The sequence below is a fragment of the Vombatus ursinus genome, unplaced genomic scaffold (genome assembly GCF_900497805.2).
Source record: "Vombatus ursinus unplaced genomic scaffold, bare-nosed wombat genome assembly UNPS02000749.1, whole genome shotgun sequence".
NCBI classification, from domain to species: domain Eukaryota; kingdom Metazoa; phylum Chordata; class Mammalia; order Diprotodontia; family Vombatidae; genus Vombatus; species Vombatus ursinus.
Window position 1 is genome coordinate 22,960,755 of NW_020940527.1, and position 19,326 is coordinate 22,980,080.

At 36.3% G+C, this 19,326-nt stretch overlaps 1 protein-coding gene across 4 annotated transcripts in view; it reads right to left on the reverse strand.

Moving 5' to 3' along the window:
- Positions 1–19,326, reverse strand: part of SHLD2 (shieldin complex subunit 2) — a 78,225-nt gene that overhangs the window by 13,368 nt on the left and 45,531 nt on the right. For all 4 annotated transcript variants that reach the window (XM_027860503.1, XM_027860493.1, XM_027860521.1 and 1 more), the window contains exons 3-6: positions 11,098–12,615; positions 9,057–9,164; positions 3,780–3,974; positions 2,216–2,350 (exon numbers count right to left, since the gene is read on the reverse strand). In XM_027860503.1, coding sequence (XP_027716304.1) covers positions 2,216–2,350; positions 3,780–3,974; positions 9,057–9,164; positions 11,098–12,610 — 1,951 coding nt within the window. In that variant the 5' untranslated portion in view covers positions 12,611–12,615. The remainder of the gene's footprint in view (positions 1–2,215; positions 2,351–3,779; positions 3,975–9,056; positions 9,165–11,097; positions 12,616–19,326) is intronic.

A 19,326-nucleotide genomic window follows, 5' to 3' on the forward strand; every position in this document is an offset into this window, starting at 1 on the left:
ATGTCCATCATGTGGTTATGTGCTCTGTGACCTGGCTATGTGATAACTCACATTTTGGGATCAACCATTAGATTCGTGATCTGGGTTTTCAGGTTGGGATCAAACAGTCAGGGCTTGTCTACCAGTGGCAGATATTTGTCTGATTTCACAACTGGCAAACAACTCTCATTGACATACCATGAACATTTGATCTCAACACACACACGCACGCGCGCGCACACACACACACACACACACACACACAATTAAATTGGATATCTAACATTCTAAGTATTCCCTATTAATCATTAAAAGAAGATGGGCCACAACCTTATTTTTGTGTAACTACTCAACAGGGTATAAGTTCAGTATTTGGGGACAACCATTAACCCTTTCCATGCAGGACAGTTGAATGATACAATGGTTTGCAAAACTGTCTCAGTCTAGAGCTCACTTCAGGGAGCTAAAGGAAGGGAAAGGCCATATGTACTGACCATTTCAATTTATTATGAAAGAGAAAAACTTCATCAGAACTAAATGGAAAAAAAGCACTGCTGTCAATATCAGTGAAGTATAACTTGTTTTTAATATAATTCATTCATGACGTAACTGAAAATATAGGTATAGTTCATATTTTAAACATGACTACATGTTGAAAATCACTGGCTTTGTGCATGGAAAACTTTTTTAATTATCCTAGTAGCTTCAAAGAGGAAATATATGGGCATACTAATATACTCTTGATGGAACTGTGGAACTAGATCAGCTACTCTGGAAAGCAATTTGGAACTATGTCCCCAAAGTCACTAATGCATATACCCTTTGACTCAGTGATATTGCTAGTAGGTCTATATTCCAAAGAGATCAAAAGGGAAAGCAAGATGATTTATGCATACAAAAATATTTAAAGCAGCTAAGTGGCATAGTGGATAGAGCACTGGCCCTGGAGTCAGGAAGACCTGAGTTCAAATCCGGCCTCAGACACATAACACCTACTAGTTGTTTAACTTGGGACAAGTCATTTAACCCCAATTGCCTCACCAAAATTTTTTTTTTTTTTAACAGATGTTCTTTCTATAGTAGCAAAGACCTAGAAATTAATTCTCTATCAACTAGAGTGTGGCTGATCAAATCACGGAACATGGATGTAATGGATAATTACTGAGTGATAAGAAATGATGAAAGAAGCAGTTTCAGAGAAACCTGGGAAGACTTATATGAAATGACGCAGAGTGAAGTGAGGAGAAGTAGAATAATTTACATAGTAAACAACAATATTGAAAAGATAAAAACTTTGAATTCTGACCAATGCAATGATCAACAATAATTCCAGAGGACTGATGATGAAGCATGCTATCTTCCTCCTAAGAGGTGAGGTGATATATTCTCTGAAGATGAAGAATGAGACATACATGCAAATGGATGTGGTCAACAGGTGGATTTATTTTGCTTAACTACGTTTACTTACTAGAAGAATTATAGGGAGAAAGGATTAGGGGGGTGGAGGAATGGAACCTAGTGATAGGGTTCTCCCTGCTCCAAAAAAGAAAAGAAAAGAAAGAAAAGATCATAAAAGCATTCAAAAATGCAGAGAAGTTCAAAAGGAAACATAAGCAGAATAGCTGTGAAAGTAACAAGTTAAATTTGTTATATACTTTTAAAAAAGCAAAAGCAATATGTAATAGAATGTATATAATACATGTAATATAAACTTGTGATTTCATATATATTCCTCTTTTTCTGTTCTATTTTGTATGAGGAAATGTTCACTTTTTTCCTGTAAATTCAGAATTAATTTTTTTAAAGTTAATGCATGTACCCTAAAAAAGCTTAACTTACAGCCAAAGTAGCATGTTGTGACAGAATATAAAGACATATACCAAACAGTTTATATTTTTAGCACACTGAACCTTAATATAGAGACATAATCTCAATATTTAAATACTTTAAAGAACATAATTTGGAGACTGAATAAGCCTCACTAAAAACAGATATAAATGACATAGCACTGTTGTATGCCCATATAAATAAATGAGTTTTTATTTTATCAACATTTCTAAATAAAGATTTTTAGGACAAAATTATTTTTCTACTTTAAAATTAAAATAAAGAAATAGGACAAGTTTATAGAATATTTGATGCATTCTGAACCTTGTATTCCTCTTTAACTCACATTAAGAGCGTTAACCATTCAAACAGTATTATTAAATTAAAAAAAAAGAGTCTGGCTTATTACCCCTTTTCCTTTGAACCTCTGAGTACCAGGCTGCTCCAGGACCCCATAATACAAGTATAAAATGTTGGTCGTGGACCTGTTCTACTGTTAAAATAATTTTTCTTTGCTTCTGTCCTCTGTAACCATATACTGCCTCTGGAAAAGCAATAAGAGCATTAGTTTTATTTGACTTAATTGAAAATTTTTCTCATTTTCCTAAGTCTATAACTTAACTCAAATGTAGATTAGACAAGGGGCAGCTAGTTGGCACACTGGATAGTGCACCAGCCTTGAGTCAGGAGGAACTGAATTCAAATCCAGCATTAGACATTTACTAGCTGTGTGACTCTAAGTCACTTAACCAACAACAACAACAACAAAAAGTATGTGAGACATACTTTGTCACGCTAATGCACTGATCTTGGAGGTGTTAATTAGCACAGCTACTTTGTAAAGTAGTTTGTAATTATGTATAGAAGGTGACTAAAATGTCCATACCCTTTGACCTGGAGATTCCATTGCTAGGCATTTACTCCAAGGAAGGCACTAACATAAAGAAAGGCTACATACACACCAAAATATTAATAGCAACACTTTTGTGGTAGCAAAGAACTAGAATGATGATCCATCTTCTAACTCTGGGCATTTTAAGCAGCTGTCCCCCATGCTTGGAACTCACTCTCTCCTCTTCTGTACCACCTGGTTTCCTTCAAATCTCTTCCAAGAAGCCTTTCCAGGTCTTCATTACTTTCAGTGCCTTCCCTCTGAGATTCTCTCTAATTTATTCTGTATTTATCTTATTTGTACAGTTATTTGCATGTTTTCTTCCCTATTAAAGATTGTGAGCTCCTTGAGAGAAGTGACTATATTTAGCTTTTCTTTTTATCTCCAGACTTCAGCACAGTACCTAGCATATAGTAGGTGCTCAATAAATGCTTGCTGACTTGTCAATTTGGAAACAAAGTAGATGCAACTGATTGGGGAATGGCTTAAGAAAACACAGTGTGGCATAGAAATGCAATCGGATATTACCGTGCTATTAAAAAACAGCAAAAATGATGACTATAGAGAAACATGGAAAGACTTGCATCAACTGATAGAAAGTGAAGTAAGGCAAGACAGGAAAAGAACACAAATAACATTAATCAAAAAATACAAAACAACTGAAAATGAAATGTTGTAAAATTGTAATGAGCAAGCTTGACCCCAAAGAAGAGATATGGAGAGATAGGAAAAGACATCTCCTCTACTCCTTTGCAGATGTGTTGGAGGGAGCACAAACATGGAACGTTACATAAAGGAGATTTTTTGAATGCATGTTTGTTTATAATTTTTCCCTTTTTTAAAAGAAATCTTTGCTATGAGGGATAGCTTCTGGAAGGGGAGGACGAGAGATACAGGGGGAAATCTAGGCAATATACAAACAAAAAATATCAATAAAAATCTACCTCGCATTTTCAGTTTTTACTTGCATTTTTATGGAAACCTTCCTTAATCTAGATGTTTATCATATGCTTGAAAAATATTGATTCTTAAGAAAGCATTATTATCAACCTTTCAAACGAAGGACCACAAGATGATTTACCTGTTATTATTGTGACACTGACAACTTTTAGTATTGAATGGATTAATGTGTTTGGCTGAAGCTGGTCCAATTCTACATACTGTATACTTTCCAATTTCTGAGGATGTCTGAAAGGAAGATCTACGATGTAGGAATGCTTTGAAGAGATATACCGCAATAAATCTTGCAGAACTGTAACACTGACTATACAGGAATCTAAAACAAAACAAAACAAAACAAAACATAAAGATGACAGAAACATCAGTCTACTTTGAGAACTCTATTTTGGCTCCACAACATTAGACAAAAAGTAAATGATCCTATTTCTGGGTTCTAAACTACATTAGTATTTTTCTTATTACAGAATATCCAGTTCAGCTTAAATATGAAAATAAAGCCTTGAACTTAAATAAATAAAACTGGCTTCTAATGCTGACTTTCCTATTTCTTTTAACTCACAGTCAGGCTCAAAATTTCAGTTACTTCTTATTGTTCCTTGACAAGTGATTGTTCTTTCACTCCTCAGTTATCTCCCATCTCCACTGTTACCAACCTAGCTGAGAACGGCATTATTCTCACCCTGAGACTACAGCAACAGCTTTTTAATTGGTCTCTCTGCCTGCAGTCTTTCTAGCCCCTCAATCTATCCTGTGTATCACCACCAGATTAATATTCTCAGAACACCATCAGCCTTCTGTTCTTCATCTTCAGTGGGGCTATCGCCCTGGAAAACATTCAAATTACTTGGCTTAGTATTCAAGGCTGTCTACAAACTAATCAATGCAGCCCTCCACTCTGAAGCATATGCCCTGAACATGCCTTATAACCTGGAATAACCTAAATCCCTGCTCCCCATCCCCCAAATCTTACAGTACCCAGCTGAAGTCTCTCCCCTTTCATGACACCTTCCTGATCCGTCCAACCCACAATGGTTTTCTCCTTCTCTTTGAACTTATTGCTCTTATTGCTAATACTTTTCATTCAGCAATTGATATATATTGCTTTGTGATATCATAATGTTGTTTTGTACTGTTATTTATATACCACACTCAATTAGAATTTAAGTTTGTGGGCAGGAACTATGTCCCAATAAACATTTTACTGATGGCTAAGATAATATTTTTGGTATAAAGTACTCACTTCAGGGTACTCAGCTTTCTAAACTGTACCTCAACCTATTCCGATGCAAAGTGTGTATATTATTAAGGGAGATAATAATAAAATACTATACAAATACTCATGTTATCTTGAAAGACAACTAAATTTTCAGTTTTTGTAGATATTATTTAACTATAATGGGAACATTGCTATATATCCTCATCACAATGTCTGAATATTGAGTTACTCCGTGTTTATAATGCAAAGTTAAAATCATTTGTTTCTTAAATAAAAGTATTTTAAAGATATCTTTAGATTTATTTTAGTTAGTCACTCAGCACAAGAACAAAGTATAGCCAAGTGAAGGTGATCTATTTCCTTTTTTTTAATGGATGATGGAATATAGATTTTTAAGGTGTGAAGTAAGACATTTATTTGTGGTTTTATAATAAATTCCCACTTATTCATCTTAACAACAATAGCAGTAATGGTAATATCTGACATTTATTTAGCACATTAAAGTCTGGGGCATATTTTACAAAGGCTGCTCTGGCTACATTACATATAGCTTTCCATGAATCAAGTTACACAATTTACAATTAGGCTCAAAAATCTCAGCTACTTTTTATTGTTCCTTGATGATAAATCAAGGAATAAATGATAAATGGATTAGTAATTTTTTGAAATGTTGATAATTTTCAAACAATTACAATAAGACACATCAGAACCTCTACTGAACACACTATAATCACTAGCTGGTACTGCAGAAGGTGCTTCTCGTGAATGTCAATTATTACTATATAGTAGTGTATATAAGCTTCTAAAATACTCTGGAGATTGCCTTTTAAAGAAAATCCCTGGAATAAGTTTGCTTAGTTTCCATTTTTTTTTCTCATGAAAATAGAATGCAAAAGAATTTCATGACACATTCCAAATAAATGAACATTTGTTGTTAGAGATGTAATAGAAGGGATTCCTGAAAGAGCTGTGATGCTTGGCTAAAGTCTCCTCTAATTCTAAAATCCAGTACAGATGTTTTAAGTGGAGCTGTTTAAAGTGTTTTTGTGAACTAAGTGTTTTTATGCCTAAATCTGTATGAGAACATTAATCACAGATTATGAATTTTCTTGGAGAATAATCCTTGGTCTAGAAACAATAGAAACAAATAGAACAAAACTGGCAAAGAGGAGGTGAAATCCGAGATGACTTTTAGGGCTACCTGAAAGTGGGCCTACCATGGGAAGTAGTGAATTTCTCTCCCTGGAGTTCTTTGAGCAAATGTCAGATTATCATTTGTCACCTATGTTATAGGTGGAATTCTTTTTCAGAAATGGTTTGGATTAGATGGCCTTGAATATCCCTTTCATTTCTGAGATTCTGCAATTCTCATGTTTTCAAATTATACTTAATTTTACTCTGCAACAACAATGCATTTATTTCTAAATGCTATTAAGGCCTGAGCCAAAAACAAACCATTCAAGTGCTGCCACCTGTAGGGAAAATTTATAAAACTGGTTTTGCTTGGATAAAGAACAATATAGGAGGTAAATTTTATTAAAGGTCCTCCCCCCACCCCCAAAAATTTACACAGAATTGTCATTAAAAAAAAAAGCCTTAATAGTATTATATATCTTTAACTAAAAACCAGTACAAATTGTTCCTTTTTCAAAATTACCAAATTTTGTAGGCTACATCTCCCCCCTTCAAATTATGTTTATTTAAAATAAACAGTGCAGCTTATAAACAGTGTTATTTTTCTTATCTAATACCTATGTGCTTTGCTAAAATCCTACATTCATGTCTCATTAAGTTGAGGATAACTTTTTTTTTTTTAAGTCAATTGGGGTTAAGAGACTTGCTCAGGGTCACACAGCTACTAAGTATCTGAAGCCAGATTTGAACTTAGGTCCTCCTGACTTCAGGGCTGGTGCTCGATCCACTGTGCCACCTAGATACCCCTTAATTTTGGGTTTTTAAAGGCTTTTTTGGCAAAGAAAACTAGAAAGTCTTCAAACAGAGTCCTAGAGACAGACAAATATGTATTATCTAAAAACGTGCCTCACTAATGAGCCTCAGAGGGGTTCATACCAAGGCAGGATATAAAGTGATGAATTTTCAGCTATAGTTAACTCTTTTTTTAAAATTTTTTTTATTTTTAGGCAATTGGGGTTAAGTGACTTGCCCAGGGTCACACAGCTACTAAGTATCTGAAGCACATTTGAACTCAGGTCCTCCTGACTTCAGGGCAGGTGCTCTACCCACTGCGCCACCTAGCTGCCCTACAGTTAACTCTTGAAGACTATCTACTAAATTGTAAAAAAGCTGCAATCTCTGTTGGTGGAGGGAATACTCACACTGACAAAATCATGTGTGTATATGTGTGTTTGTGTGTGTGTGTGTGTGTGTGTGTACACGTACCTATTACTGTTTGATCAAGGTTCTGCGAATTTTTAAACTCTCTCTTTTGCAAAGTTCTAGTGCAGGTGTTAAGCTTTAATAGCTTAAAAAATCTGCACTTAGACTTTTGGGACACCCAGTATAAACAATCACTAAATTTAAAGTTTCAGACCCTCTGACCAACTAATTCTAATCACTCATCTCCAGAAGTTAACTACTTGAAAAATTTACACAAAATAGAAAAACTAGTCACAGTCTGAGGTAAAGTGCAGTGATCTGCATCAAAGGTCAATAACTTTCAAGGCAGTTCTTAAGGCAGAGCATATCTAAAAGTTTATATGAAAAAAAGGATTACATACTGTACATAACCTGAAAAGAGTTGAAAGAGCAATGTAGTTTTCAAAAAAATAATTTCATAGACTTTTAGAACCTATAGAATAAAAAATACTTTAATAATTATAGAAATATTAAATCATCAAAACACTATTGTAATTTAGCCATATTTTTATTTGCCTTCTTTATTATTCCTTCTAAAAGAAATTTGATTCCAACAAATTTGTAAAAATGTTAATTTCTATCTACAAAAACGAAGCAAAAAATGATAGTGAAGTCAATTTAATATAAATTTTGCATTTTTAAATTGAAAATTTTTTTTACATTTTGATACACTTCCCAAAAAACATCAAAATGAACCCCATTACAAAGCACATTCCCTGAAAAAGTTAGTTTATCTGTTGTTAAGAGTTATGTGTCTCTGATGCACTGCTGGAGTTGTGAACTGATTCAACCATTCTGTAGAGCAATTTGGAACTATGACCAAAGGGCTATAAACCTGTGCATACCCTATGACCCAGCAATACCACTACTAGGTCTGCATGCCAAAGCGATTAAAAAAAAGGAGGGGGAGGATAGAACAAAAATATTCATAGCAGCAGCAGCAGCAGCTAGGTGGCGTAATGAATAGAGCACTGGTCCTGAAGTCAGGAGGACCTGAGTTCAAATCCAGCCTCAGACCAGACACTTGACTCTAGCTGTGTAACCCTGGGCAAGTCACTTAACTCCAATTGCCTTAAAAAATATTTATAGCAGCTCTTTTTATGGTAGCAAAGAACTGGAAATTGAGTGGACACTCATGAATGGGAGGATGGCTGAACAAGTTATGGTATATGATTGTAACAGAATACTATTGTGCTATAAGAAATGACTAGCAGGCTGATTTCAGAAAAACCTGGAAAGACTTATAGGAACTGATGCAAAGTTTATTGAGTAGAACCTGGGGGACACTGTACACAATAACAGCAATACTGTACAATGAAGAACTGCAAATGACTTGGCTATTCTCAGCAATACAATGCTCTAAGACAATCCCAAAGGACTCATGATGAAAAATGCTATCCACGTCTAGAGAAAGAACTGATGCAGAGTCTGAATGCAGATCAAAGCATACTATTTTTCACTTATTTTTTTCATGGTTTTGGGGGAAGGGGTTTTGTGTCTTCTTTCACAACATGACTAACATGGAAATAAGTTTTGCATGACTGCACATGTGCAACCTATATCAAATTGCTTACTGTATTAGGGAGAGGGCGAGTGAAGGAAAGGAATTTGGAATTCAAAATTTTTTGAAAATGAATGTTAAAAATTTTATTTAAAAAAAAAAAAAGAGTTGTATGTCTTTTAACCTCGACAGCTATGGTACTAACAATGACTAATGCATTTGACCAAGCTCTGGTACCATTTTTTAGTCATTTAAAAATACAAAGAACCTGACAAAGAAACCATTATGTTCATAATATATCTTACATTCTTTAGGCTGGACAGATGAGCAACTCCCCAGATTCAATAACTGACTCGTAAATGTAGACTGCAGTACTGTTTCCTTATACCACTGGTCATTGTGTATAGTGACATCTGGGAGAAAAGAAATCAAAAGAACATCAATTGAATGCATTTAGAACCCTTAACTACTTTTCAACTACCTTTCAAGATATTTGTTCTTAATCTATTAGGATCACATCTGAGCATTATTTTAGGTCACAACCCCTCTACTTTGTCCCTCATTCTTTTTTTTTTCCTTTCTTTTGTTCTAGTCTGATGAAGAGGTTTTTTGCCAAGGCTAACTCCTTCTCCTTGGGTCCTTGATCCTACTCCCTCCCATCAGTTTTGAGAACTGCCCCTTTGATCATTCTCTATCTTTAATCTTTAGTTTTTCTTTATCCCTTGGTTCCTTCTTATGCCTAAAACAACCAAGTTCTCCACAATCCTTAAAAACAAACAGGAGCAGCTAGGTGGTGCAGTGGATAGAGCTCTGGCCTTGGAGTCAGAAGGACCTCAGTTCAAATTCAGTCTCAGACACATTACACTTACTAGCTGTTTGACCCTGGGCAAGTCACTTAACCCTGATTGCCTCACCAAAAAAAGCAAAAAACAAACAAACAAACAAAAATTTGTCCACTGCTAAACCAGACAGCTTTTTCACAAGCTTCATCTTACTCGACTTTTTATGTGGCTTTTAATACTGTTCGCTTCCTCCTTCTCATAACAAACATTACCTATTCTTTGCTGGTTTTCCTCTTTCCCAACTGTGACTTGTCAGTTTCCTTCACTGGATCATTATCCATCTCCAACCTGGGGAGTGGCTCTATTCTGAATTCCCCTCTACATCTTCTCTAGGTGATCTTACCTATTCCTATAGGTTCAATGAACATCTCAATGTCAGTGACTTTCAAATATTTACTATCCATATCTAAGATTCCTCCAGTAGAGATGTCACTTGTAATACCCCATGGTGATCTTTGTCAGGATCAAATGAAATAATGTATAATTCTTTGGAAACCTTAAAGAGGCTATATAAATATAAAAGAGGCTATTATAAGTAATGTTTACTGATTAAAATTCAAACTCCTTTGCCTGGGATTTGAGACTACACCAGGCTACCTTTATATTCTTATCTGACTAGGCTGCTCTTTTGCCAGAACATACCCTTCACCTTTCCCATCTCCATGCCTTTTCTTTAAAAACAAAAATACAAAACATGCTATTGATATCTTTTGCCTTTATATCACAGTTGTTTTGGGGGGAAACTCCCTCCAGAATGAATCTTCTTTTGTAACCAAGAAAAGCAAATTAAGCAAAAACATCAGACACAATGATTTCAATCTGATAATACGTACAACACTCTGTCCTGAGAGCCCCTAGTTTCTCTGCTAAGAAGGAGTTACATTTCATGATCTGTTCACTAAGACCACAGATTTTTCAATTGGTTGGAGTTTTGCTGCTTTGATGATTTAAGAAAAAAATTTACATTGTTGTAGTCATCATGTATATTCTTTTGGTTTTGCTTCTCTTATTCTGTATCACCTCATACAAATCTTCCCAATTCTATGCCCCTTCTCAAGCTTTCCAGGACGTACCAAATGTTTTCCTTTATCCCTTTATGTGCAGAATTTCAAACTATCCCTTATAATTCTTCTCAAATGCCACACCTTATCTTCATTTATCCTTACCTGATCTTCCCAACAGGTAAAAACCTTGTCTCCTGCCCTTATATAGCCGTTGGTGTTGAAACTATCTAAAGAACATATGTAGTATTATGTGTTAACTGTTACCTGCGTTTGTGTTTTATTCCCCTACTCTATGGGCTCTATAGTGGCAGAGACCATTAAAAATTTGTCTTTCTCCCAGTATTAAGCATGGCTCTGCAAAGTAGGAACATAAATGGATAGAGAGGAATTACGTTCGGGCTCAGAAGAGAAAGATGATGGGAAATGAATCATGAAGTTCATATGGCTGGAAAAAGGTTTTTAGTGAAATAAAACAACTGCTAATACCACAAGGCTCTCACCTGTTAGTAAAATTATGTCTCCAGGAAATACTGTTAGCACACCAAAGGCAGTATCACGCCATAGCACAACCTTCTTCTTAATTTCTGATTGGTCAGTTACTGTAATAGTTGCCAAAGGAACTTGACAGCCAGAATTTGGTCCTGTTTTTACGTGTACTTCCTTCACATGACATGGATGTAAGGCCATAACCAAACAATTATATCTCTGGCTTTTGCAAATACAGTTTTTAAGCAGAGATGTTTTTTTTAAGAACTTGCCAAACCTAGATACATTTCTTTCAGGAGAAACTTTGGAAGAGATTTGATGGGCATCTGGAGAACAAACTGACTTAATCCTCTTGGGTCCCTGGAGGGATTCTGATACAGTGCTCGAAGGACCTGATTTATCTTCAGATGTTCGATTTCTTTTAATAGAAACTTTACAGAAAGCATTTTGTTGGGAACACATTTTTCTTGTGCTAAATGACTCAATACAAAAATCCTCTGTAGGCTGTTGTTCATTAGGAGTTTTGAAAAGTTCTTGTGATCCTATATTTTCTTTGGTTCCTTTGTTACAGTTTAAGGGAGTGAGGTTGCTTGTTGGCTCAGGACAATTAGGACTAAAAAGTTCAAGGGAACTTGCTTGATTTGGTTCATCCACAAAATTACTGAAATTTCCTAGTCTCATTTCCCTACAACTTTCCTTTTGTTCTGGTTTCATGCTTGTATTTCCTTTATTTGGAAAACTTTGTTCTTTATCCAGGCTTTGGGCTAGAAAGGCTATCTTGCTTGATGTCATAATACTAAGAAATTCAATGTCTGCTGATGTACTGAAGCTTGAGGTCTTCCTTATTACTCCCTTAGACTTTGGCTCATCTGTTGTTTGGGGAGAAAAGAATCCTGGATAATGGTTTACTGTCTCATGATTTTTTGATGGCATATGATCATTTTCTGCAATTTCTGGTTCTATATTAATCTGGTTAGTACTGCAGACCAAATCCCAGATATCAGAATAATCCTGATTTATTGGTTGGGAATTTTTTCTTAAGAGACTGTAGAAACAGGAATTTGATTCAAATTTCTTTTGCTGGTCTGTGATTTTATCATTTTCATTCACAGGATAATGACATTTTCTTTCATTTAAATGCTGTTGAACTCTGCTTTCAAATCCAGGCATTTGCTGATTATAGTAGGCCATATCAATTGTCATTGAAGGATCACTATTCTGGGATTTTATACACTGCGTTTCAGGAACACATGTTAAATAGTCATCATCACGCCAAGATCTAGTTTTATCAGAGTTCACTATGACATGTTCTTTAACAGGAACTGGATGACTTGCATGGTGGCATTCAAGATGACCACACCTGCATGCTTCAGCACTAACATTTAAAGAACAGTGATCATATAAAAGCTGAGTTATTTTCCAAGGATCAGCATTGGTTGCTGAACAAGTTTGTTCTTGTGATACTGCTGTATTTGATGGAATAATTGGTGCTCCAAAGAAAATATGGATTTGAGGTATTTTACTCATGATTTCTAAGGAAAAAATGAAAATTTATGAATGTATTCATTCATTTAATATTATATTAATTTCACAGTCACAAAAGTAAAAGACAATTAACTATAAATTTAAAACAATAGTTAAGATTAATATAGAGAGTTTTAAGGTTTGCAAAGTATTTTACAAACATCTCACTTGACCTCAACTGAAATAAGAATTTTAAATTAACCTATAGTACCTATTGAGACTCTCAACTTTATTCCAATGTTCATATAACCATCCAACCAACATATTTATGCTTAAAAATAAAATAATCATTAATAATATTCATTTGGAGACTCTTGGTAAATAAAACACTGGCTTGCTACATTCGTCCTTCTTTGCTCGCAGTTTCATGATGTATACAACTCAATCTCACTTTAATAACAAGTTAGTTTTGTTTCTTTGTGTTTTTTTAACCACCAAATACATCATTTGTTTAATTAGTAGTATAAACACCTAGGCTATACACAAAGATCATTTATCTGGATTATTTATGATAAGCCAAATAGTTCACATGCTCTCAAAATATGAACCAAACCAAAAAGTCAAAGCTTTGCATAGATGTAATAATTGACTGATTGACTATTTCTAAATCCACATATCCTCAATTTTGGATTATCTGTTATCTTGTGTGCCCTTTCCCTGCTTAGAAATCTTTAGTGGATCCCTCTCCATTTCTTATGAGTTAAAGGATATGATTACTTGGCTCTTACCTGCCTTTCTAACCTCTGTTTCCCTTCACAAAATGTCATGTTCCAACCAAACTGAAGTCTTACCTGTTTCCTAAACTTTCCTCTCCATCTCTTGTTTCCTTGAATTTCAACAAACCATTTCCCATTCCTGGAAGGCATATTCCTAATTTTTAATTGCATGGCTCTTATACCCATTATCTCCCTATCTCTTGCCCCCTCTACCCTCAGCAAAATGTAATACAATCCTTGCAGTCAAGAAAAGTTTCATTTCAACCTTTTTATCCCCAGCACCTAGCACAGTGCCTTGCACATGAGAGATGTTTAATAATTGTGCTATAGAACAGAATTGTATTATTCATATTTTAATACCCACTTAGCATAATCAAGAGTTGGCTATTTCATTTAGAAAATTTTTTGATCTATAAATGTATGTAAAGTAAAAAATCAAGAATGCAAATAGGATTAATAATAGGAACAACATGAGTAGCACATACTTTTTATTATAACTTGTTTATGTGATTGTTTTTATCACAGTGACTATAGCATCTGAAGACAACAATATAAACTTTTCAAAATTTTAAGGAACTGTATGTAGAAAATGCTAAGTCTTCGTAAAAAGTAAAAACTGTAAAGGAAGGAATAGGTAATCAATTCCAACCAAATGGAGAGAATAAACTTTGAGAAAAATTAAACTTTAAGAATTCTAACTTTGCTTTCATATTCTTTAACCTTGATATGTTGCTGAAACAACTCCATGCTCTTGAATCTTTTCAGAGTAAATGTTTGAATATGAGAGTTGAGAACACTGGTGACAGCTGTTACTATTTTATTTTGGCAGTACTAATAATCGAGACAGGTTGCAATTTTCATACAAATGATTGAGATGTCATCAAAATTAGTGAGGCCGGATGTCAGTTTTTGACCTGCTACAAGTCAAGGAACAATGAATGGCTATTAAATACTGTCTTTGATTACTGCACAACTTCACATCCACGACAAGAAGTTCAAAGCTATTCTTCATCAAATAGCTTTATTTCTAAAATGTGATTTCCCTGTTTGGCCATTAGAGGTCACCAAAGCACTCAATAAAAGTCTTCAAGTTCAGACTTGAAATAAAGGCCCATAGGACCATGGCCGAGTTGGAAGGTACACAACAACAGCATCGAGTGCTTCATTTCACAGGTGGAGAACAAAGGCTCGGAAAGGTCAGTGATTTGTCCATGGTCACACAGACAGTAAGTAGCAGAACGTGATTCGGACCAGGTCTTCTGAATCTCAAATCTAGCAAACCTCCACTGTATTTCACTGCCTCAAGTGTGTCACTTGATGCTAAATATTTTATTTGGGGTGGGGCCGTGTACAAATACATACAACAAATACAAGCTACAGAACTCTACCTTAGGAGTTTCTGAAATTTTTTTTTGTAATGAAATTTTGATTAATATAGCAAGTGAAAAAGGTTTTTACAGGAAATGTCTTGCCATCAGGTATGCTTAGTTTATATTTTTCAAAGGTTAAAAGTTCTAAGGACTTTTAGAAAGAAGGGCAAACAGTACCATGATATTTTAACTACAGCCTTACTGTAGCCATCTACTAATTTTCCACTGGAATAGAGAGAGAGAGTTGTTTTTAACATGATTTTTATGACATGTCTCATCATGACATGTCCTGCCCAGTTTGCAGAAACTGTTAGATTAAGCTTGATAAGTCAACAGGCTTCAAAAGAGTATTACTAGTAATACTGTTCAAGATAACAAACAAAATAAAGATCCCAATAGAAAATACCTTTAAACCAGAAAGGATCTGATGACTTTATTTTTATTATTTTTAAAAGAGAATGATAAAAGAACTAGTATACTTTATCACATCTATAAAATCTTTATGAGAATGGCCTATACACTTGAAGTACCCTTGATGAAAACACGGAAGAGGAACAGCCAAGTTTTCATAGAGTATTTTCTATAGCATGTGATAATTTCATAGCCACACAATTGACTGAAAAGTATAAAGATTAAAGATCTCACTTTATTTGCTGTTTACTGATAACAACAAAAAAAATTTGACTGAGTAGAGACAAATGCAGCCTATGTGTCTGTGGATCATAGAACACTAAGACCTTTGAAGAGTCAAAATTGTGGGTGACCTAAAGGATAATGGAGAGTTGCATGTCTTACAGTTCATTACCAATGACTTCTGTGCAAGAAGTAGCGCAAGATATGTCATCAAAGACATGTATAAGCCGAAAAGGAGATGGGCTGGTTATGTAGTGAAAATAGGGGATAATATATGTATGGTCTAAGTGTTATACTTGTATTAAAGAAATATTATTTATATTTATATTAGATAAAGGGAATGCCTTGGCTAGATCTATTTGGAAGAATTTAATGCAACAAGATGAGAAGGCATGGATGGGTTATGAGCTATTCTGGTTGGAGTTCCCACATTAATGAGGGCAGATTTGTTATTTAAGTATTATGTAAGTATAATATCATTTATCTGGTCTCAGTTTAATAAACAAATGATTGTTTCATTTTTATGAATAGTCTCTTTCCTAGAAATATGGTAAGTAAGTGAAATGTTTATGGAACATTAGAGATCTACTGCAAGGTGGCATGGTAGAGTGCTGGGCCTGAAGTCAGGAACGCTCATCTTAAGTTCAAATCTAGCCTTAGTTATTTACCAGCTGTGGGACCCTGGGCAAGTCACTTAACCCTATTTACTTCAGTTCCTCATCTGTAAAATGAGCTGGAGAAGGAAATGGCAAACCACTCCAGTATCTTTGCTAAGAAAACTCCAAATGATGTCACAAAGATCTAGACATGACTGAAACAAATGAAAACCAACAATCCACCTTCTACAGTGACATCTTATAAAATTAACCAATGATAACAAGTGACCTCTTGAGGCCTCTCCTACATCTATTAAAACCTTTTAAAAACCTGTTCTATGGTTTTTACAATCTAGAAAGAAGGTTTAGGCAGAATGCAATGTAATTCAATTCGACAAATATCTATTAAAGTTCTATAAAACTCCCAGATCTCTCTACCCTACTAATGTTTTGTCCAAGGTATAATGACAAAAATGAAATAGTTCCTGACCTCAAGAGGCTTGTGCTCTACTAGGGGAGACATAACATGTACATAAGTAAATATAAAGTGTAATCAAAGTTAACAGAAACCATCTTTTAGAGAGTGCTAATAACGGGGAGGCCGGGGGGGGGGGGGATTCCAGCAGACTACTTCCTGCCCACTCCATGGTGAGTTGCCTGCACTCTAGTGTCCATCTCTGACCTGAACCTGGGCTCTCTGGACACTGGTCCCCTGAGTTTCAATGACAAGTATTCACCTTCTCTTGCCCAGACACAACATGCTGCTTCTTGGCCACCTCCATGCCATGCCACCAACTGCTAACCCTTCCCACTGGCATTGCCATTCTAGCTCTTAGAACAGTAAATAAATCAATATTACAATTTCAGGAAAGGCCCTATCGGGGAGTTGTAGGGTCCCTGCTTGCTGGCCCACACAACTGCCTCAGGAGAACCAGGTGACAACCATCTGAAGAGGGGCCATGTGCCAAGAATGGTGTTCCCCCCCACCCCCATACCTGTTTAGCAGGAATCAGCCACAGCAGTGCAGAGCCCAAGTGAGGAGGAGTTCTGAAACAACTCTCATCTAGCCCAATACCTAAGGAGCTCCATTGACCTGAGCAACTTTTGGCTTTTACTCAGGAAAATGCTCATGAATAAAGGTGAACCAGAACAAGCAGAGGATGTCCCATGACTGTTCTGAGCCAAAGAAAAACTGGACTGAAATACAGCATTCTTTGTAAGGTGAATACTACCTGTCTTCAAACAACCAATTACCAAGATTATTAACCATCCCAGAAATAAAGCAAATAATTTCCACAGAAGACTATGGATAGTTTTTTTTGAGGTAAAATAAACTTAATAGGTTGAATGTTAATGATGTTGGGGACAGAGAGAGAGAGAGAGAGAGAGAGAGAGAGAAAGAGAGAGAAAGAAAGAGAAAGAGAGAGAGAGAGAGAGAGAGAGAGAGAGAGAGAGAGAGAGAGAGAGAGAGCGCGAGCGCTTGTGACACAAGGGATCTTCCACAGATTTGCAAGGGGCTAGACCTCACGGTCTGATAAGCCCTCCTCTCTACCACTGCTCCAGCACACTATCCATCACTGGTTGACTCTTAGCGGCTGGAAAGAAGCCAGGACAGCCACATCTTCTCTCCTCTCTAGGCTCCACTCCTGACTCTCTGGACTTGCTCCACCATGTCTCAGGTGGAGACATGTAAGAGACTATCTTTCTTTCTACTTGTATCTATATTCCCAATGCTCAGCACAGGGCCTGGCACACAGGAAGTGTTTAATAAATGCTTGCTAACTTGACTTGTGGTTCAACATCTCCCAACAACTCTGGGAAGCATTTAAGACAAGTGATGAAGAAAGTCAGAAGACAAAAGAACTTGTACACCAAGTGAGAAAGAGATTGGAAGAAACATGGATGGCTGATATGCTTGATAACATGGGGGAGATAGGGATTGGGAGGAGTTGGGGAGGAGGGGGAAGATGAAGAAAAGGAGGAGTAAGACAGAGACAAGGAGACAGAGAATGTATATGCCAGCCAAAAATTCCCCATGATACTCCTCAGGCCCTGCACAATCATTCACAAAGTCAGCAGTGTCTAAAAATTCCATGGCATTTACTAAACTCAAAAACAAGCTCCCTTGACCACGAGAGGAAAAAGTTGAGAATGTTCGTCTTCTTCTCCCTCCCCCCTTTCAAAGTGGAGAGGAAGTAAAAGAGGAATTTATGGTTACTTAGGAGTCACTAGGCTCAACAGATAAAACTTTCTCAGGCCTTTGTACCCTTAAATTTTTATCCAGACTCAGTATTTTCTCTCTACTCCTGGTTATTTTTTTTTTAAAGGAAAGAAAGGTGCTTCTTCACTTTTTGGCATCTCTAGGGCAGTTTATTTGCTAACGACCAGCTCCAGGGGGCCATTTTTATGTTTTGGGTTGTTGTTCCACGTGTGATTTCAGGTCACTGAACTTCATGTCCAGAAAGGGGCAGGTCAGAGAGTAAAAGAGGTGACCTTCTTTTTGAACTTGCTTTTCCCCCAATGTTGGGAAATGAATGATTAGAGTCAAAGCTAGTAAAACCAGAGTACATCTACATGAACCAGATTCACCTACCAAACGAAATTTTAAAAAACTCATTCTAAATCTGTATCATACATATTTTGTGTCATATCATGGAACTGAAGCTTCCAGGAGGCACTGTGACAGTAGTCTAGTCCCAGTGTCTTCAGCATCCATAGATGGAGTAGCAGAAAAGAGAAGTGTCTGTGGGATTTCCTGAGTTATATATAGCTCAAGAAGCTTCTAAGCAAAACAGAATGACCATTTGTTAAGAGAGAGATTTGATTCTACAGGACCTCTGCTCCTGTACGAAATGGACCATGGCCTTGCGTGGTGGTGCATGTCTGTAATTAGAGCCCCCAGGGAGGCTGACCCTAGTGGAACCCTTCAGCTCAGGTCTGAGCTGTAGTAGGCAAAGCCAAACAGGTGTCCACACTAAGTCTGACAACAATATTGAGAGCCCCCAGGAGTGCAGAACCAGTGCAGGTCAGAAACAAAGCTGGTCAAAGATCCTGTGCTGATCAATAGTGGGAACAGCCCATGAATAATAGCCTCTGAACTTCCAGCCTGGGAAGGGGAAGAGGGAAGAGGGGGGAGGGGAAGAGGGAGACAGACAAAGTGGGGCTGGGGTCGAAGTCTGGAAGACAGACTCTCCTGGCCACTCACATATATGCGCTGTTGTGCAGTTTCTTTGAGGGCAAGGATTGTCTTGCTTTCTTATATCTATTCTCAGCCTTTAAGCATGTGTCTAGCACATAGTAAATGCATTCATTCATTCATGTAGGAGGTTGGATCTGAATTGTTCTCAGAAGGAAGGATTTAAAGAGCCAAAAGTGAGGAAGGAATATATTCTGGACCAAGGGGA